The sequence below is a fragment of the Betta splendens genome, chromosome 24 (assembly GCF_900634795.4).
Source record: "Betta splendens chromosome 24, fBetSpl5.4, whole genome shotgun sequence".
Classification (NCBI taxonomy): domain Eukaryota; kingdom Metazoa; phylum Chordata; class Actinopteri; order Anabantiformes; family Osphronemidae; genus Betta; species Betta splendens.
The window spans coordinates 5,584,902-5,604,264 of NC_040901.2; the positions used below are offsets into that span (position 1 = coordinate 5,584,902).

Sequence of the window (19,363 nt, forward strand, 5' to 3'; positions counted from 1 at the left end):
AAAAGAGAATGAGCAAACCCAAACATGCTTAATCTTTGCCTCGGGAAACTGTCTAAGCTCTTCTAACCACTACAAAAAGAAATACTTGGCTGCTAAAATAACATTAAGGGCCCGCTACTATAGCAAAACCTCATTTGTTAGCATTACATATCTAAATACCATCTGAAAACCATGGCTCATTCTGATTAAGCAGGGCCTTGTAACAGTCTAGCATTTCAAATAGTTTTATATCCGCAGCTCCGTGTAAGTCCCATTACTAAACATCACGCAACTATGCAAGCTTTCACGTGGTGATAAACAGGAGGGTTGTTATACTTTCATCGCGCAGAAGCAATACCATTTATAATGCGCTTTACCATCACAGTCTATCTGCTTTTGTCATCAGGTCAGAATACCACTGGACTGTTGAACAGCTTACATGTACAAACTAGGCATATCTCATTTATTACACCAGACTGTGCTAATTCAGCTGTTCCTGTGCCACACAAGGTGACAGGATAAGGCACCTGGCTTTTGCTTAGGCCGGCCTTACACGTCTACTTAATCCAAGCAGACAGCGAGGGCAGGGCTCGAACTTCTCATCATAGAACAAAACAACATAATCATGTTATGCCCTTGGCCCATTATGCCACATTGTTGTTGTGGGTGGGAGACACAGGATTTGATTCCACTAGACTGAGCTGACCTCCGCTTCACGGCCCTCCAGAACCGGGGAACTACAGCAGTCTGTCCTCCAGCCTGGCACTCAGCCTAACCAAACATTTTAACTTTCAGACAAAAACTTAAATGTTTCTTTCTTTAATCCCACTTTTCTCCGCTCTAAAATACTTTATAAAGGCATGAAGAAAACATGTTTCTTCTAACGTCTTGGTCTTGCAATTTCGTGCTGTTTTTGCAAAATTCTGACCAAGTTCTTCCGCATACCGCTCCAACCTTTTGGTCCAGTGTTGATTATTTTGCTTTTTGTCTTTCTTCCCTCCTAAATGTGTTATTCATCCTGTTCCGTGCGTCGCCAGGCACACTTCAGAACTGGATATAAAATAAACAGTCACGTTTTCACCCCCTGTCGCTAGGCCTTGACTGCATATACCTGTAACAATAAACAGCTGGGTTTCTGGGCTTGTTTAAACTCATCTTTAGCCATTTGAGGACAGAAGCACAACAGGAACTAGACAGTGTGTATGGATTTGCTACGCAAACGCCCACTAGAGAGAGTTGGGTTGGTGGGTGCTACTAGACCATGATAGAGCGGAGGCTGCTGGCAGGTACTGTAAATTCTGTCTGCCAGAGCTGAGGTTTACCTTGGAGTGACACCAACCATCTGCATGCTATAAGGACTAAATTGCAAGCTTGATGTCCAGCAAGCAAGACAAAACCGTTCCACATATATGTGTATGTGTGCATGACTGTAAAAGAGAGCCAGACAGGGATAGAAATACAGTAGAAAGACAGAGAGACGGCCAACGCTGGTAACAGGCACCACGTAGTGGCCATCAGTTTAGTTGAGCTCCATGGAAGCTTTCACTTTTACTTGCCTGTTTTGGGTTGGCTTCTGAAAACTTCTGTTTTAGTTCTCCTGACTTGGTCTTATTGGTGATGGTTTAACAACACTAAGAGGTAGGAATGCAATTAACTAGTGGGTAGACTGGCGCTATAAGGAGCTAAAGAGGGAAATTTACAAAGAATAGTAGATACTGGAAAACATCAGGTGGCCTTAAACAACCCAACATGCTAACCTGTTTCACTTTAAAACATGATATAATATCAGTTGAGTGTTCAGCTTGTTGGGCTGCCCCCCAAGAACCAATCAGTTCAAACCACTGGCAAGACATCTAACACAAAATAATAAATCCTGGCGCCATCGAGTAGTACATAGTAATACACTCAGGCTTGATTTATGGCTGTGTCCAGTGTCAGTAAACGTAGTAGATCCTGAGTATTTTCCTCTTCAGTTACAAAACAAAGTTCTTTCCACCAAAACTTTTTTACTACCTCAAATTGCCCCTCTTAAAAGATTGACGTAAATGCGGTGAAACAGAAGTCTCCACTTCCACACCAAGACAACACAAAATAAAAATTATTAGATAAGTGAATGTACCAGTGAAATGAAGCAATTGAAAAGATGTAAACACAATTCTCTGACGGTGAACAAAATGGCAGCACTGAGACCCTTTGTCACCATCAAATCAAGAGTTATGTCACTGACCTTCTCTAAAGATGCATCCTGCACAAGGTTCAGGCATGTCGCATTTGCTGGTTGGAGTATGGGTTGCCTGCTTTGCTTGGGTCATCCTGTTTTCCGATCCTCTCTGTCAAGTCAGTAAAGCAGATATGTCACGAAAGAAAACACTCATCATAAGTAAGTGCTGTAGCTAGTGGAAACTCAGTAAATACAGTTGCCTTGGCCCACATGTAACCATCATGTTTACTCAGGTATGCAGTAAGAATTTCATAAATAATGACATGTCAAGCAGATGCCTTTAATTCAGCTGACTCAAAAAATAGAAGACATCATTACTCTAAAGTCATTTAGGAGAAACATACTTTAACAACTGAGACAATCACAGTGTGAATGTCATTTGGCCAATGCCCAGCCAGCTCTGGGGCTCTGATTGATTTTCCAGAAGGATGTGGGACTCACAAGTGTGGCAGCTGCTTAAAACAAAGTGACAATTTTTAATGGGGTTTCAAACCTCAGCAAGTCACTGTATCCTGCCAAGCCCCAAGTGAAGGCATATGTCCAAACCCTGGTTTTATCGAACAGGACACGGAGGAGAGCATTTGTTCTCACAGCTTAGTGCCATTACAAGGCCTGGATGCAGTCAACCGTTCTCTAGAAATGCATTTCCCATCAGCAGGCGATTTTTAAATGAGCCCTACAGGCACATGCACCAAACTACTCTAGTTTGAAGTCACCTTTTTTAGGCCAGTGCTTCAATCAGTGGCATCAAAATATCCTGTAAAGCCGAGTTAAACCTGAAAGAGGTTAGTACAATTTGTGAGGTCTAGTCAAAGCAGAGTCTTGCAAAAACATTCACTGGGGCTTTTCACCTAATACAGTATGTGACCTAAGTGTGATGTGTGCAATACTATTCCACACATTTTCAGTGTGCTACACTAAATCTAATGTAATCTGCAATTTATGATCAAGTGAATATGAATAGGTGCTCTCTCTCTCTCTCTCACACACACACACACACACACACACACACACACACACACACACACACACACAGTAAAGGTATAACGAGAGAGGGAAAGAGATGAAGTCAAGAGACTAACAGGAAATGCAATTACTGTCTGGTCTGGTCTCAGCATTCCTCAACAGTTGGCCAATTTCACAGCAATTTTAGTGAGTCAACAGGTCGTAAGTAATCATAATGAGCACCTTAATGTTTTCACACAGAGCAGAGCACCCCTTTGCGGTTTTATCCCTTGGCCATATGATCCGTCTAATCATCTACAACCTATTTAAACTGTACACAGGAGCTGCAGCTTATACAAGTCCCCAGAGGAGGCCCCACTGCCTCTATGTTTGTAGAGCACTGTCATTTAGACACTGTGTCAACAGGTATCAGATTGCACACATGGTTTCTCTTTTGCCTTGGAGTTGGTGTACAGAAGAAGTGAAGTCTGCGCTGACAGTATGTTGCCTCAGGTAACAAGTACGTGCTGCAGGTCATTTTTGCTATTTTTCAATTGTGTCTGACATGTTAGGTTATTTTTGAGAGCCCCAGAAACACATAAAACAGAGCTTTGAAAAGAATTGCTATAGGGCAAATAGTGTATCTCCTACAGTAGGTGCTGCCTACTAAGAGTCATCTTAAGCAAATTAAATTAGACTAGTATTTTGAATTAAACTTTCAATTACAGCTGTGACTTCAATAGTAAGTTAACCAAAGTTAAATACCACATGACTACATCTATAAATCTGTAATCTCACCGACCTTGTAGATCTCTGCAGTGACCAAGACATTACATGCGCAATCCTGCGCTCTAGTGGTGATATTTCTGACTTGCAACATTAGTCCGACCTTTAGTCTACTAATTACTTACTTACTATATTTTAGAGGAAAGAGAATAGTTTAACAATTTGTTGTTGAAGGTTTTAATTATGAAAAATATGTAAGGATTCCAGGTTTAAAATCCAATATAAGTGGTGCAGGGGTGAAGTTGTCTATTGTGTAATATTGACCACATTAAGACCTCATATCGTTCATTTCAGCTTTTTATAAATTTATTAGAAACAACTATGTTGATCTACAAAGCATCACTTAGATTATAAATTTATCGGAATTACTAATAAATGAACCAAATGAAGTCACTTCTTTAGTGTCAAAACAAACAAGAAAAAGTAAAGATGTGACATAATCACCGTTTTTACCTGTCCTTTGCCTGAGTCTGACTGTTTGTCTCGTTGATCTCTAACTCAGTGTTCTGTCAACTGAACGACAAATACAAAAGATTTTCAAATCATTAATAATCATAATAATAATAACTTCCCCAATAAAAAAATTCTAGCTTAAACTCCATATAATATTTTTAAGCCAATTTAACATATACATTTAAAATATCATGTGTGAGCATTACAAGGCGTAAGCGTTGGTTTCCTAATGGAACCATATTGATGTACGCTAATTAGCCACGTTAGCTAGCTAACCTTAGTCTCTAAGCTAACGTCAGTTAACGTTCTTAAACAGAGTTGACACCAGGACCAGGCATTTTCTAACTAGCAGTTCCTTGTTGTTGAGAGTTTGTTTATAAAAAACAAGGAATTCATTTAAGCTTAGTCTTGAAAATATACACTTCTCTCCAAGACTGCACCTGAAGCTCCTCGTCGCCCAATCACAGCGGCCACTCGCTGGAAGTCAGTGTGTCTGTACACCTGGTCAACAGGTAGCACGTGCTAGCGCCACCTGCTGGACCGGAGGGAACAGCAGCAGCTTGGTAAAAACTGTAAGTGAGAAAAGTGATATTTGAAATTATCATTTTATTCCGTCAGTTTCAGTCATTTTTCCATTATAAGTCCACGCATAGTGAATCAATAAAGAGCAGTTAAGCAGTTAAGGTTGTTAATTTGTGTTAATGTCTACGTGTCACTCAGGCTCTACACACTATTTTAAGCCGCCATTTAAAGTTAACAAGCATCACAAGTGAAGAGAAGACTGAGCCTGAAGCGACTGTGCTGTGAAGAACCTAAACAACACATTAATCCTCACATGAAGGACTTGCAGCACGAACCCTGTTATTCCTTTAATTCCTGTAAGACATGTTTCATGTCAAGTCATAGACAGAAGGTACTTGATCTGAAGATGCCTCTTGACTCTAGATCCTAACAATGATACAGAAATATATGCTCATACACTTTGGTTGTCTTCCATCATGCTCCAGTATTTTGATGAGATGCCAAATATTTCCTCTTTAAACAATGTTACAGTATCCCACTCATTGTTTTTCTTTTAACCGTCGACACCAAACTAGCTCCAGGCCTTTCATCGGCTTAAATAATCAGGGAAAAATGACGGACCTGGCTACAGCCGATCATGTTACCTCTTGTTCCATTATTTATGAGTGTGCACCTAAAAACAGACGTCACTCCTGGATGAATAATACCACAATTTTTCCAGACGCCTTGAATTCCAGCTGAAATTCTTGACTTTTTTCACATGTTGAGGGCTTTGTTTTAAATGCAAAAGGATGAGGGACAGAGAACATCAATAATTATTTTAAATAATTACAAACCTGTCTATATCAGCCCTGGGGGGTGGCACACGTTGAGCTAATATATTCTGACTGATGTCAGATCCTGTGGACATTTTACTTTATATTTACTTTATATTATACTGTATGTTTTACCCAAATGGTCCCAAATGGTGTTTAATTTAGACTGGAAACCACTGTTTGAAAAAGGCTTTCAGGTTTTATTGATCTTGATATTGTATTGATGAGTTTTATTAATTAGATTGTAAAAAATACAAGCCAGTGTCACAAGTAATTTAACAGGCTGACCTATACAACTGTGATGAGAGACCAGAATTATGTAAGACTACTGTCACTCTTGCTGTCATGATAAATTACACATAATGTATTTCTACAATTAAATGACACTACATCAACATCAACATTCTTCAAAATAAACACACATCCACTTTCAGTTCTGAGAATCGGGAATAATAATTCATGGAATGAGATGTAAAACGTGGTACTTTTTAAACAGCTTGGCTATTACAGTGTGGCTGATTTGACTCTATGGCAACGGAGGCGTCGTCTGGAAATCTTCACAAGCTCTCATACTCTCTTCTTCCGTCTGAGGCTGTTTTTTGAATTGTCTCTGACTGAGCTATGATGGATCTGCACCAGTTTCACTAGAAAACTCATCAATTCATGTAGCACAGCATGAGGAGGTAAAGCATGTAGTTATGACAGTTGGAAGTGAGAGCATTACCTTTCATAGGCTACGACCTAATAAATAATCACAAATAAATAAATAACACTGATTAACGAAACTGTGTTAAGCAAATGTATTGTAGCAGGGCATTGATCCTTTTAAATCAATAAAGAATTCAAACCTGGATTTGTTCAAAGAGCAAAAGGTTTCCCTTTTTTTTAATAATGGTGAAGCTTTGCTACTGAAAATATACTGACAGACTTTTCTACAGACAGACGTTTCTACAACAATAAAAGATGGATGTTTCTCTAAATGCCCAGTTTTAGGATGGATGTTATGTGTCCCAAAACATCAAAAGGACAAAATGTTACCACGCTGAGTCATCGTGTCTTCCTTAAAAGCTTTTTTGTGTTCCAGCCCCACCAAAAAGTCCCAATTTAACCATCACTCTATATTCTTGCACAGAGAAAATGTAGGGGTTTATTTCACATGTTACATTTCTTAGCTTATAGATAAAATAAACAGTGAGTTCTGTACTGACCAATCAGCAGGTGAGAGAAGGAACGGAGACACAGACTCAACTCCTAGAGTCATTCATTACTGCTTATTATGCATAATAAGTAATAGGCCAACGGGACAAAGAGAATGAAACAATCAAATCAATGATGTTTTTATTCCTATTATTTTTAGTGACCTCATGAGGTGAGTTATTTTCTGTGGGAGGTGCAGTGGAAAAGAAGAGTCCACATTCCTTTCTCTGCACATCACATTGCTCAGGTTCCAACTTTTCTGAGTAGATTGAGGATCAGAAGCATCTAAATGAACCTGTGCTCAGACCAGCGTCGTTCACACTCATTATGGTCACAGTGGTGCGATGCCGGCGCTAAAGAGAACTTGAGTTGTCAAGTTTAAATTATACACTATGAGATGAAAACACAGGAATTGGGATGATGGTTCATATCTTGCATCGTCTGCTGTCGTCGGTCTATGGTTTTGTCTGTCTATTTGACGAAGAAATCTCTGACATTCTTAATATTAAATTAGGATTCTCTTCTACAAAAATGAGATATGAGCCGTCAGAGGAGGGGGCGGTGCTACCCAGGCTGCAGCCAATGAGAGCTGCATATCAGCTACGCCTCTTATACTGTAATTCCACATCATCTCATGCATATTTCTTTATATTAAATTATTTCAAAGGGTTTCAGGTTTTCTCAACAGGTGTTGGTTCATCTCTGTTATTCTTACTGAGCCATCGTCAGTAAACGTGTTCAGATGACACAATAGTTTGGTCAGGGTCTATAATCAACACCTCACCACAGTGTGACCGCCTCCCCCTCGGGCTAAATAAGCAACCAAAAGCTCTCCAATCAACACCTCACCTCCACGTACAGTACTTATCACGTAGGAACGGGAAATGATTAGTATCCCCCTGCTCCACGTTCCTCTGTGCTCTGACAGACAGTATTGTAATGCTGTCACTTGAGTATAAGGACGCCTGCTCCCCCTCGGCTGCACCTGTCATTCCCTCGGTCCGGACGGTGCGGGTCACCGAGTCGACACAATGGACTCACGGTCACGCGCTCACAGCGAATTCAGAGACTAAAATGGAAAAGCACAGATAAAAACGTACGCAGTAATAGATCAAATCTACTGTCTTTTGACACAGAAAGCGTCTTTTGTTCCACTTCAACAGAATAATTACTTCTTTTAGTCATGACGCTTGGAGATCCATTTGAGAAGCGACCCATTTGTGACATTCATTTACTGAAGGCACTGAACAATAAAACCAACGAACCACTGGAATCGGGGTTTTCAAATACACCATCACAACAGCTTTTACAGCTTTATTAATCAGTTCCTAATAATAATAATAATAATAATAATAATAATAATAATAATAATAATAATAATAATAATAATAATAATAATAATACAAAGTGCGTTTTTCAGGCGTTTTTGCGCACTTGTTGCGCACTTGACTGAGCTGATGTGCGGATGGAAGCCCAGCCCTGCACATGACGACAGGCTGCACGCTCCAGCTGCAGCGCAGGACTCTCAGCCTCCCACATCTTGACGACAGGTGGATGTCGCGGCTGTAAAAAAAACACCAGGGAGCACTTTGACTTTCCGTCCTATGAAGACGGGTCGCGGCGCTCTCAATGGACGCCTACAGCTCCACTTTGTCGCCAGCGGTGGACATCGGCGCAGGCTGTTACCTGCTGGTCGTAGGTGAGTCCCGTCCACCGCAGTAAAGGACGCCAAGAGGTGTGTGCAGTTCTAAAGATAGATCATACGATGCAGCAAGAAAGTAAAAGTACACTTTGACATCATTGATTGTATTCTTTAAACTCACCTGACAGTAATAGATGCGTTTATTACCTTTATTGTTTGCGTATAAGGGTCTAATTAGAAGATTAGGATCATCTACAACTGCACAGTGGTGCCTTCACTGTTTGAAGTATTGACATGTGAATATGCTGTTTTCCTGAGGTCTGTGAAGGGGAAACAGCTGTAACAGTCCAGTGATTAACTCAAAGCAGCTTTGTGCAAATCCTCTTGTTGTGTTTTGTGTAACTTCATAATTTATCAAGTGCGACTCCTGCAGAGACGGTGTCCATGATTTCTCTCCTTTCTTTTCTTCAATGCTTAATTACACAGATGACCAATATATTTGACTCTCATTTATCTTCAAACTTTGCTGGTCCAGTTTATACATACTAAAACCTTCTCCTCACTCCCAATCTGCATTTCATTATGATGATCTCTGGGCGTCTGCATTGCTTGTTCTTTCATTTTATCTGTTAACAGACAATTAAGTGCAGATCAATACATTCTCTGAACCCCTGTGAGGCATCATACATTAAAAATGCAGATGTTTTCTTTTTCTTGACGGTTTTCTCACGGTCCCTCAGGTCAAATATTACACAGTATTGCACAGTGTGACGTGTGATCCTGGGGCCAACAAATGGATTTAGGAAGTGCGAGCTGATGAGAATGAATATATGCATAAGCAGATTACGTAGGTGTATCAGGAATAGTTGCACTGTTATTAAGTGCTTCCCAACTGTTCAGTAGGTGGAGATGTCCGTGAAGGTGAGAATGTTCCAGTGAGGCGTTGACTCAACCGTATGCTAATTCCGACCTCCTGCTGCTTAATTGCGCCGCCTTATTCGCAAAGGGTGCCTATAATTGCGCCCCATTGATTGGTTTCTTTTTTTTAGTGCAGTAAGTGGTGAGAGCTATCGATCCAGATGCATTCTCATGAACGTGATTCCCAGTGAGCCGTAGGACGACTGGGTTCACTGCGCTTCACGCTTAAATACTCCCACAGACGATCCGGCGTCAGGAACGGGGCTCCGTTTAGACAGAGGACGGTTCAAATCATGTCTCCATGCGCTGAAATATTTAAATGGTCAACTTTGTATTTGCTTGTTGGATTTAACCAGCTTTTGTCAAAGACTGGTTTGCTTGGTCATATTGTCAGAACAGAGCATCATGAAACATCAGAACCTCACCGTCCGACCTCGTCAGAAGCCCGAGAACTGCAGGGATATGAGCCAAATGCACCGTGACGCAGTCAGAAACGTGAGCCATAGCTTAAAAATACTTTTTAGGACAATGATGTTACATAAAACAAGCTGAAAGTCATATTTCAGAGCCCTTTCAAATGTCAGATGTGTTTTTTTCCTGTTTTACTGGGGAGTAAACTGCTTCAGCAGCTGATGGGCTCGGCCACACCCCAACAGCTTTACTGCTTTTAGAAATTCAATTCAGCTCGTAAACCCGGCTGCCTTCACTTTACTGTGCCTGTGCGAGCAGATGTTCAGTCGCATATAAAGCTGCCCCTGCAGACAGTAACGTGTGTCCATACAAAGTCTGAGAATTAAAGTCTGACTCCGTTATTTCCTGTCCCGTTGTTGACAGTTCTGTCAGATATGGGATAAATTAAGACCACCTGCTATCTCTCTGGCGCGCACACACACACACACACACACACACACACACACACACACACACACACACACACACACACACGCTATGAAGGCATCTTGCGTCTAAAAAGTGCATTGTTCATCAACCTGCCACTGCTCAAACCTGCAGCGAGGCTCGTGATTTGTTTATTCCTGTGAAACGCATTTGTCACAAACGCAAGCGTGCTTCATTATAACTGACGGCACAGTCCTCCTCCTCCTCCCCTCCCCCCGTCTGTCTCAGCGGTGCTCTCCATCATCGGGAACCTGCTGGTCCTGGTGATGGCGTTCAAAAGGTCGGCGAGGATGAAGCCCCCCGAGCTGCTGAGCGTGAACCTGGCGCTGACGGACCTGGGAGCAGCGGTCACCATGTACCCGCTGGCCGTGGCCTCGGCGTGGAGCCACCGCTGGCTCGGCGGAGACGCCGTGTGTGTGTACTACGGCCTGGCGGGGTTCTTCTTCGGCGTCGCCAGCATCATGAATCTGACTGTGCTGGCCGTGGTGCGCTTCATCGTGTCCCTCAATCTGCAGCGTCCTGGTGAGTAGCGCACCCACTCCCAGCATGTCACAACATTGGCATCATAACGATCGTGCAAAGTGTAAAATCCATGTTAATGCAGAGGTGGTGTCTGTGATCCATACTTTAAATCAATATTTAAAAACACAGGCCAGTGAGCAACTCTATGTTTTATGACTTCGATCAACCCCTCAGGGAGGTTCCACACTTCCCTTTGCATCTGGATTAATGATCCAGCTGCTGCTTCAACCAAAGCAGCACCTCAGTCTGAGAAGCCGCCTTGTCACATCTCTAATAGGTTTACTATCACGGGCCGTTTTCTGCCTGTAGAGGAGAAGATCGGCTGGATGAAGGTGAAGGTGCTGTGCGCGTGGACGTGGCTGTACGCCCTGGTCTGGGCCCTGCTCCCCGTCCTGGGCTGGGGCCGCTACGGGCCCGAGCCCTTCGGCCTGTCCTGCTCGCTGGCCTGGGGTCAGATGAAGCACGAGGGCTTCTCCTTCGTCGTCGCCCTGTTCGCCTTCAACCTGGCGGCGCCGGCGCTCGTCATCGCCGGCTGCTACTTCGGCATCGCCTTCAGGCTCCACTGCGCCTACAGGAAGCCGCGCGGCGGCAGCCGGCTGCCCAACGTGGTCCGGCTCCACCGGAGGCTGCTGACGGTGAGTGCTCCGCTCCTCCGGTGCAGGGTTGAGGCGCATCCTCGCTCCCCCCTCTCTCCTCCTCCGCTGCAGATCGCCGTCCTGGTCAGCGCCGGCTTCGTCGGCTGCTGGGCGCCGTACGGCCTGGTCAGCCTGTGGTCCGTGCTGCGCGACAGCGGCGCCGTCCCGCCCGAGCTCAGCCTGCTGCCGTGCATGTTCGCCAAGAGCTCCACCGTCTACAACCCCGTGATCTACTACGTCTTCAGCCGGAGCTTCAAGAGGGAGGTGAGGGAGATGCGGGGCTCCTGCCTGTGCACGAGGTCCTACCGCGTGTCCAGCTCCGCCCACGACGACGCCGTTTATATGGTGAAGCTCAGGAGCCCCAAGACGCACGCAGCGGCCCCGTCCGTACGGGACACCACCGAGTCAAACATGCTGACTTTGGCTTGAAGGACGGGTTTGGAGGCTCACGCATCAGGGGAAAGACTGTAGAAAGACTGATGAAATACGCTCCATTGGCAATCTCACAGTGACCCTTTCAGGAATCACCCCACCTGTTTATAGTCCAGTGTCTGTTGTCGCCTCTGTTCCAGCTTCTTTGGATGAAATGAACATTCACGAAAACAAATAAAGTTGATCAGCGTGAACATTAAATATCGTGTCTTTGTGATGTATTCGGTTTCTCTGTTTGTCTTTTGGTCGTGTTCACATCTTTTTCTGAATTGTTCACCCATGTCATCTACATGTCAGTGGTTTCTGCTGTCATCAGCCTCAGTCTCATCCTCAGACTTGACAGCTTCTTGATGAGTGAAATGTGTGACTGGGTCATCTGTTACTATGACAAACCAAAGACTGGACTAAAGCAACGATGAAGCAGAGAAACCTCAAGTCCTACATTCTGCTTTTTCACTCTTATGAGGGGTCACATAAAAATGAGATGTTTGTATTTCCTGTTTCAGATAAAAACTCACAAATTATTGATTAGATTATTGTTATTGTCGCTACAAACGTCTTCAGGAATAATCAGTACTGTCACTGAGCAGAATCTTGTGTCATAGAACTGTCAGAAACATTTGCACCTTTTTAACTGTAGAAGCTGTTTCAGTATCAGTCTGTGTCTCTTCCATTGAGGATGTGACCAGCTGTTATAAGCACGTTTGATGACACTGCACTGGGCAAATAAAACCTAACTGGACTGCTCTGTGTCTGCGTCTTTACTTTACCTCAGGCACCAGATTGTGCTACTACGCCAACACATTGGCTGATCCAACCAGACAACACAGGCCCAAAACGTGTTGCTGCTGTTTACATAATAAGAGACACATTTCCAAATTTCTTTTTTTATTCAGAATCATACTTAGAAAAATACTCCATCAGATTGCAGTCACTGTTCTGTGAGTTTAAATTATACATACAGAATGATCATGATCAGATAATGGTCTGGTATTGATTATGACCCATTTTTATTCCTAATATTTGTTGATACTAGCACAAAACTGGCAAGTGCACAAGTGTCAAACCAAAGTAAGCAAATACATTTTTACAACCAATGTACAAAAGTCAGGGCTCTTTTCTGTGACACTGCCATCACAGCATGAAGGAATCGCTTCGTTTTCACATTCACATGGCCTGTCGAATTTTCTCCAGGCTCTTTTCAATGTTGTCGACGACCTCCACTGCCGCTTGGGGGATCCTGGTTCCAGGGCCGAAGATGGCGGACACGCCACTCTGATACAAGAACTCATAGTCCTGCAAAAAGACCAGAAAGAGGTAGAACGCAGTTTAGACACACAGCAGCTAAAGTGGGATTTACCATTTGTTGTTCAAAAGAGAAAATATGCTAAATGTCAGCGTGATTATGCAAATTATACTCTAGACAATCTCCTAAGTGATGTTAATCATGAATGAGCAGCCTACAACACTCCTGCAATAGGCCACATAAATAAACAGGACCTGACATGAACACAAATGATTGTCGAGCTCAGACATTGGACAGACAGATGTTACAGATGTTACCTGTGGTGGGATGACGCCTCCACAGATGACCAGGATATCTGGCCTGTTGAGCTTCCGTAGTTCCTTGATGAGCTCGGGGACGAGAGTCTTGTGTCCTGCAGCGAGTGTGCTGACCCCAACGCAGTGCACGTCCGCATCCACCGCCTGCTGGGCAACTTCCACAGGAGTCTGAGGATGACAAGCAGAACACAGTGTCTGGAGAATCAAAATGTGACACAGATCAGCTACAGCACAAAAAGCTAAAGCTGAAACCTAAAGGGATGGCCTTCTTTAACTGCATTTGTTACAATGCATTTTACAAGAGCACTGCTGATGCCAAAGCTTTTCTGTTTCTTGTCTACAGTAGGTGGAGCGTCGCCGGTTCAAACCGAGGCCAGTGACAAACGCTTCAGCAATCTCCAACTTGAAACACGATTCGTTGAAAAAAGAAAAAAAAGGGAGCGCTGTGCTAAAAAGCAGCTGTTTAGCACCGCGCTTGGTGTTTCATTATTAATTAAGCTCGCTGCCTGAGGCTGGGCTTGACATCACGGCAAATTATGCCGACAAAATGTGACAACTCGAGCAGCGATGCACGCACCCTGGATATGTACATGTCATCAGGTCGTCTAATGAATGGAGACCAGTGAACAGACAGCTGGGAATCGGGTCAGGGAGTCAGCAGGGTTTTACACTTTGATCCCAGCATCAGAATCTAAACTCGTGTCAGTGAAGCCCATTTCATTTCATGTCTACTGCTGTGAAGTGAGTCTGATGCTCTACTGTGCGTCACCGACCTGAAAGAGCGGGCCGATGTCCACGTCAAAGCCCAGGTCTGCAAACCCGGTGGCGATGACTTTGGCTCCTCTGTCGTGGCCGTCCTGTCCCATCTTCGCCACCAGCAGGCGAGGGTTCCTGCCCTCATGCTTCTTAAAGTCTGCAACTCTTCAATGTGAATCACGAGAAAAGTGCTCAGATACAAGCGACTGTCTGTATCCAGCGATGACGCCGACATTGTTCAGCTTGTAGAGCTGCTCTCTACCTGTTGTTGGCCAGGGCGATCTCCTCATGCTCCCCGTACTCGCTGCGGTAGGCCCCGCTCACCATCCTGGTGCTGGCCTTGTGCTCGCCAAACACTTTCTTCATGGCATCCGTGATTTCACCGACAGAACATCTGTAATAAAGCAGTGATTAACACCGTGTTCGACCTCTACAAACAAACACTGCGGTAATATTCGGTAGAGGAGATGTGACCTGGCTCGAGCTGCCTCCACAGCCAGCGCCAGAAGGTTGCCCTCCCTGGTCCTGGCACACTCTTCAATGGCTAGCAGACACCTCTTTGCTACCTCAGGATCACGACTCTCTCTCACCTAAACAAAAGGACACGCGACATGAAACAAACACGGCACAGACGGCGTCCGACTGCTCTGCCTACAACATGTATCCACCTTATCTCCTGTCTGACCAGTGAACATGAATGAGTTGTACAGATACATGTGTCAGATACAACTGCTTTATGTTGAAGAGAGACTCACCTTTTTCAGTTTTTCAATCTGCTTCTGACGTACAGTAGTGTTATCTATTGCCAACACCTCCACAGTCTCCTCCTTTTCCAGACGGTACTTGTTGACCCCGACAATGACTTCTGATCCTGAAAGAAGAAAGGGAGGGAGGAGACGTTCAGTCAGAGTTCAAACACTCATCAGGAGGTAAACAACAAGTTTTTGGAAAAATAAGAACACGAGCACAAGCGACTCATAACAGCACAAAAATCAACTTCAGGCCAGTGAACAGGAACCTGCTAGAGCAACAAGATCAATCAATAAAACACAGCCCTGCCTAGTTGTGTTTCCATGGGGAATCAGAGAGAATGAACAACACCATGTAGATTTGGAGAACAGGAATAAATATACGATTGTACCCGAATCGATGCGAGCCTGTCTTCGAGCTGCACATTCTTCTATACGAAGTTTTGGAATACCCTCTGCCACAGCTCTGGCCATGCCTCCCATCTCCTCAATGTCTGTAATGAACTACACAGAGGACAAACAGGCGTCAGAAGTGATTTAAAAGCCTAGGACATCTGAGCTAGACAGCTCTGTCAAACCTTCATAGCAGCCTGGTAGACGTCATCTGTGAGCGCCTCCATCATGTGTGAGCCCCCCCACGGATCCGCCACTCTGGGGATGCCAGACTCCTCCTGGATGATGATCTGGGTGTTCCTGGCAATGCGGGCGCTCTTCACCGTGGGCAAGCCCAAAGCTTCATCGAACGAGTTGGTGTGGAGCGACTGGGTCCCCCCGAACACGGCGGCCATCGCTTCGATCACCGTGCGGATCACATTGTTGTATGGATCCTAACAACAGCAGCCATAATGCTGTAATTAAAGTTACTAAACCAGCACATTACACAATGACCTGTATTTACCTGCTCGGTGAGAGACCAGCCTGATGTCTGGCAGTGAGTGCGCAGGAGGAGAGACTTGGCATTATTGGGCTGGAAGTTTTCTTTAATGAGCGTGGCCCAAAGCCTTCTGGCTGCTCTCAGCTTAGCGATCTCCATGTAGAAATTCATGCCAATACCCCAGAAAAATGACAATCTAAGCACAAGAAGAAAACAGCATAATCACTTTTAACTGCATCTGTAAACACCATTAAGGCTCTAATGTGTGTAACTACACTATCTGTACTGGACCAGAGGCAATGGAATCAACTGTGGTATCTGTTAGGACAGTTGATATGGAACAGAATGCTAACAGCATAAAAATACCAAAAGACAGTGTTTAAAAGTGTCTTTATAAAGCTTAGCAGAAATGAAGTCAAAACAACTAAGAGGCAAAAAAGATAAATCACACATGACAAAACCCTTTAATCCAAACAGTTAACTGCAAGTTTTTGTGTGAACTGAAGATACAGACTCACAAAGAGGCCAGAAGAGCTGAAGAAGAAAAAAATTGATTTTCTCCAACTGAGTGACATCTCTAGATCGATTCAAGGCAGCAAGTCTCTGAAGATTATTATGTGGAGCAGGGTTGAGCCCACAGGGCGCTCTGGTGGACTAGATGCACAGGTAGCTCTTTTATGAGGAGTAATGGCAAGGCAGTAAAAAGGACACAAAAATAATGGTGATAGTACTGGAGAGAGGCCCCCTGGACAGCACCTGTATAGAGCATCTCTATTTATAGACTTAGGACTAGACCATTACTGGTATCACTGTGGCTACAACTGTATTGATGTATGCAGTAATTTATGATGAATCCCATTGCAACATACATTATCAGGCTACAGCTGTGAAATGCTCTCAGATCTCATCTCCCTTACAATTACTACATTTCATACCTTGGAGCGAACTCATCGATCGTCAAGCCTGCCTTCAGGCCGGTGCGACAGTACTCCAGGCCGTTGGCGATGGTGTAGGCTACTTCCAGGATGGCGTCGGCTCCAGCCTCCTGCAGGTGGTAGCCACTGATGGATATAGAGTTGAACTTGGGCATGTGCTGTAAACACAGTCATGAAATGGACAGCTCACAGGTCAGGTTTAGCTCCATAACGCAGATTACGCAGATATGACACACCTGTGCAACGTACCTTAGAGGTATAAGCGAAGATGTCGGCAATGGCGTGCATTGAAGGTTCTGGGGGGAAAATATAGGTGTTCCGCACCATAAACTCTTTCAGAATGTCATTCTGAATGGTGCCAGTGAGTTTCTTTTTGGACACACCCTGCTCCTCTCCAGTCACTATAAACATGGCCAACACAGGGATGACCGCTCCGTTCATCGTCATGGAAACGGACATCTTCTCCAGTGGGATACCGTCGAAGAGCATCTTCATGTCCTCGACCGTGTCTATGGCTACTCCGGCCATGCCGACGTCCCCGTGGACCCGGGGGTTGTCGGAGTCGTAGCCTCGGTGCGTGGGGAGGTCGAAAGCCACAGAGAGGCCCTGCTGTCCAGCTGAACGGATAAAGCAGAGGATATAGAGCATGAGAGAATAACCAGGACTTGAAATCAGTGCACTTTTCATGAAAGCCAAAATCTAATAAGACATAAAACCAAACACTATGCACCTTTGATGTTGTCTTTATAGAACTTGTTGCTCTCCTCCACGGTACTGAAGCCCGCATACTGCCTGATTGTCCACGGCCTGTACGTGTACATGGTGGGATAGGGCCCCCTGGTGTACGGAAACACCCCTGGCAACTCATCAGCACAATTTGCAGAGTCCACCGTTGTGTACACGGGCTTGATGTTGATCCCCTCGGGTGTGCGCCAGATGAGATCTTCTGGGTTCTTCCCCTTCAACTGTGTCTTGGCCAAGCTGGCCCATTCAGGGTGCAGCTCGACCCGGTCCTGGAGCTGTGATGGGGACGTGTGAATGGCGGAGCGCTGCTGGTGCGCCCAGGAGGAGACGCACACTCTGGCCAGGCGCTGGGCAGCCACCCTCGCACATGCCCTCCGTGCCGACAGCATCCTTACTGTGGCGTCAGTCAGACGCGCATGAATCACCTGAGATCAATTAGGAAGAGACACTGTTGCTACATTAGCCTATGTCACAGTGCAAAAAGCCTGCACTAATAAATTACTGATAGACAGTTTACAATCATTTATATGCCTTTGTAACCAGTGGCTTTCTGCGTTGTGTAGTTTTATTTGTTGTGTTGTTTTGACTCACAGCCGGGATTTAGAATCATCCAGTTTATTCTGATAAAAGTATAACACAACCCACACCAGGGTAAAAATCTGCCCTCTCACCTGTACCTAAAATCAACAGAAGTAAAAGAAAAACAGTGTCTGCGACCTAAAAGTATTGATATATCTGTATAAGACTGTAACCATAGATAATGACTATAAACAACCCGAACAACACTTAGTATAAAACAACTGAACATATGTGAACATATTGTGATCATTGAAAGAGCACCCACGTCTCCCACCGAAGTCATAACAAAAAAGGTGAGAGTGAGGGGATGCAATCCCCAATACAGAAATAAAACCAAAGAAGAAGAAATCAAAAGGAAGGGCTCCAGTTGTGTTAGGTATAAGACAGTAATATTAAACAGTGCTACAAACAGATTTTGCCTAATAACAATATAACCCGGTTATATGTTTTACGATAACAGAACCAGCCTGGATCGCCGCTTGATACAACTTGTCAACAAAGATGTTAATGGTAATGCTAGCTGACGTCAAGGTTTAAGCTAGTTAGCCATGAAGCAGCTCTGCTACCTGAACGTATCGTTAACCCAACCACAGGTGCGTGTCACGCTTGTCCCCGACGTTGAAAAGATGGACGTAAAGTCAATTTTTTCAACTAATGTCAAAACAAGTGCAAAAGTTCCCACTGGAATGACGTGACTTAAGCTAACGCTATTAGCCCAAAGCTAAGCGCCGTTAGCTAGTTCGCGTCGCGTACAGTATGTGACAGAAACGACAGTTGCTAACACGACGCATGTTGCATCCGCGTGTGTAACGGTGCGCATTTCGTTATATTTGCAGGTATTTTCCTGACCTTGCCTGTTGTGGACCTCCAGGCTGAATAAAGGCGTGTGTTGGACCACCCAATCGAGACTGCTAACATCACCTGCCAACCAATCGCCGGCTCCGGTCAGTGGGACACCGCTCCTGGATTCATATTTATTACTCGTTATGGCTGAATTAGATTTTTTCCCCATTACTTATAAACTATTATAATTGTGAGTATTTTCTGAGACATTTCTTGAATGTCAACATTTTGTATCGTAAATGATTAATAAAGATTTTTAAAAGCCCTGCGAAACCGGAAGTAAACACTAAAACAAAGATTGTTGAAGACTGTAGAGATCAGTAACATCGGCTGTTGCGCCTGTTTTTCACATTCTG

At 44.3% G+C, this 19,363-nt stretch overlaps 3 protein-coding genes and 1 long non-coding RNA gene across 8 annotated transcripts in view; 2 read left to right on the forward strand and 2 right to left on the reverse strand.

Annotated features, from left to right (window-relative positions):
* The window catches only part of runx2b (RUNX family transcription factor 2b), an 84,932-nt gene extending 80,019 nt beyond the window's left edge, over positions 1 to 4,913 (reverse strand). The window contains exons 1-3 of one of the 3 annotated variants that reach the window (XM_055506384.1): positions 4,825 to 4,913; positions 4,385 to 4,444; positions 2,207 to 2,309 (exon numbers count right to left, since the gene is read on the reverse strand). In XM_055506384.1, coding sequence (XP_055362359.1) covers positions 2,207 to 2,291 — 85 coding nt within the window. In that variant the 5' untranslated portion in view covers positions 2,292 to 2,309; positions 4,385 to 4,444; positions 4,825 to 4,913. Of the gene's footprint in view, positions 1 to 2,206; positions 2,310 to 4,384; positions 4,445 to 4,804 lie in introns of all 3 variants that reach the window. The other 2 variants (XM_029141103.3, XM_055506382.1) reach the window with 2 other exon arrangements.
* A 3,487-nt stretch (positions 4,914 to 8,400) lies between these two features.
* Positions 8,401 to 12,722, forward strand: opn8b (opsin 8, group member b). Of its 2 annotated transcripts, XM_029141266.3 has the most exons (4): positions 8,401 to 8,617; positions 10,604 to 10,897; positions 11,207 to 11,532; positions 11,605 to 12,721. In XM_029141266.3, the coding sequence occupies exons 1-4, from the start codon at positions 8,548 to 8,550 to the stop codon at positions 11,959 to 11,961; spliced, it is 1,047 nt and encodes a 348-aa protein (XP_028997099.1). In that variant the 5' UTR covers positions 8,401 to 8,547; the 3' UTR covers positions 11,962 to 12,721. The 2 variants fall into 2 exon arrangements, with proteins under 2 accessions (XP_028997099.1, XP_028997097.1); XM_029141264.3 differs by having other exon boundaries at positions 11,207 to 12,722.
* A 113-nt stretch (positions 12,723 to 12,835) lies between these two features.
* mmut (methylmalonyl CoA mutase) lies at positions 12,836 to 19,252 on the reverse strand. Of its 2 annotated transcripts, none has more exons than XM_029141371.3 (13): positions 19,014 to 19,252; positions 17,572 to 18,010; positions 17,091 to 17,458; positions 16,842 to 16,999; positions 15,931 to 16,102; positions 15,611 to 15,859; positions 15,425 to 15,536; positions 15,039 to 15,154; positions 14,758 to 14,873; positions 14,546 to 14,677; positions 14,301 to 14,448; positions 13,528 to 13,695; positions 12,836 to 13,260 (listed from the first exon to the last, which is right to left on the reverse strand). In XM_029141371.3, the coding sequence occupies exons 1-13, from the start codon at positions 19,080 to 19,082 to the stop codon at positions 13,132 to 13,134; spliced, it is 2,376 nt and encodes a 791-aa protein (XP_028997204.1). In that variant the 5' UTR covers positions 19,083 to 19,252; the 3' UTR covers positions 12,836 to 13,131. The 2 variants fall into 2 exon arrangements, with proteins under 2 accessions (XP_028997204.1, XP_028997205.1); XM_029141372.3 differs by lacking the exon at positions 19,014 to 19,252 and adding an exon at positions 18,731 to 18,964.
* LOC114849690 (uncharacterized) lies at positions 18,436 to 19,138 on the forward strand. Its single transcript, XR_003784668.3, has 3 exons — positions 18,436 to 18,540; positions 18,625 to 18,757; positions 19,001 to 19,138. It is a non-coding gene; the product is annotated as an uncharacterized LOC114849690 (long non-coding RNA).
* Positions 19,253 to 19,363: the final 111 nt, after the last annotated feature.

What these genes read in the sequence shown, in the direction of transcription:
- opn8b (XM_029141264.3), top strand. Translation starts at nt 8,548, where the DNA reads ATGGACGCCTACAGCTCCACTTTGTCGCCAGCGGTGGACATCGGCGCA. An exon ending in CTGTTACCTGCTGGTCGTAG is followed by an intron (nt 8,618 to 10,603) that starts GTGAGTCCCGTC and finishes CGTCTGTCTCAG; the next exon opens with CGGTGCTCTCCATCATCGGG. An exon ending in CCTCAATCTGCAGCGTCCTG is followed by an intron (nt 10,898 to 11,206) that starts GTGAGTAGCGCA and finishes TTCTGCCTGTAG; the next exon opens with AGGAGAAGATCGGCTGGATG.
- mmut (XM_029141371.3), bottom strand. Translation starts at nt 19,082, where the DNA reads ATGTTAGCAGTCTCGATTGGGTGGTCCAACACACGCCTTTATTCAGCC. An exon ending in GCTGGTCTCTCACCGAGCAG is followed by an intron (nt 15,860 to 15,930) that starts GTAAATACAGGT and finishes TGCTGTTGTTAG; the next exon opens with GATCCATACAACAATGTGAT. An exon ending in GTGGAGGCAGCTCGAGCCAG is followed by an intron (nt 14,678 to 14,757) that starts GTCACATCTCCT and finishes GCTTTATTACAG; the next exon opens with ATGTTCTGTCGGTGAAATCA.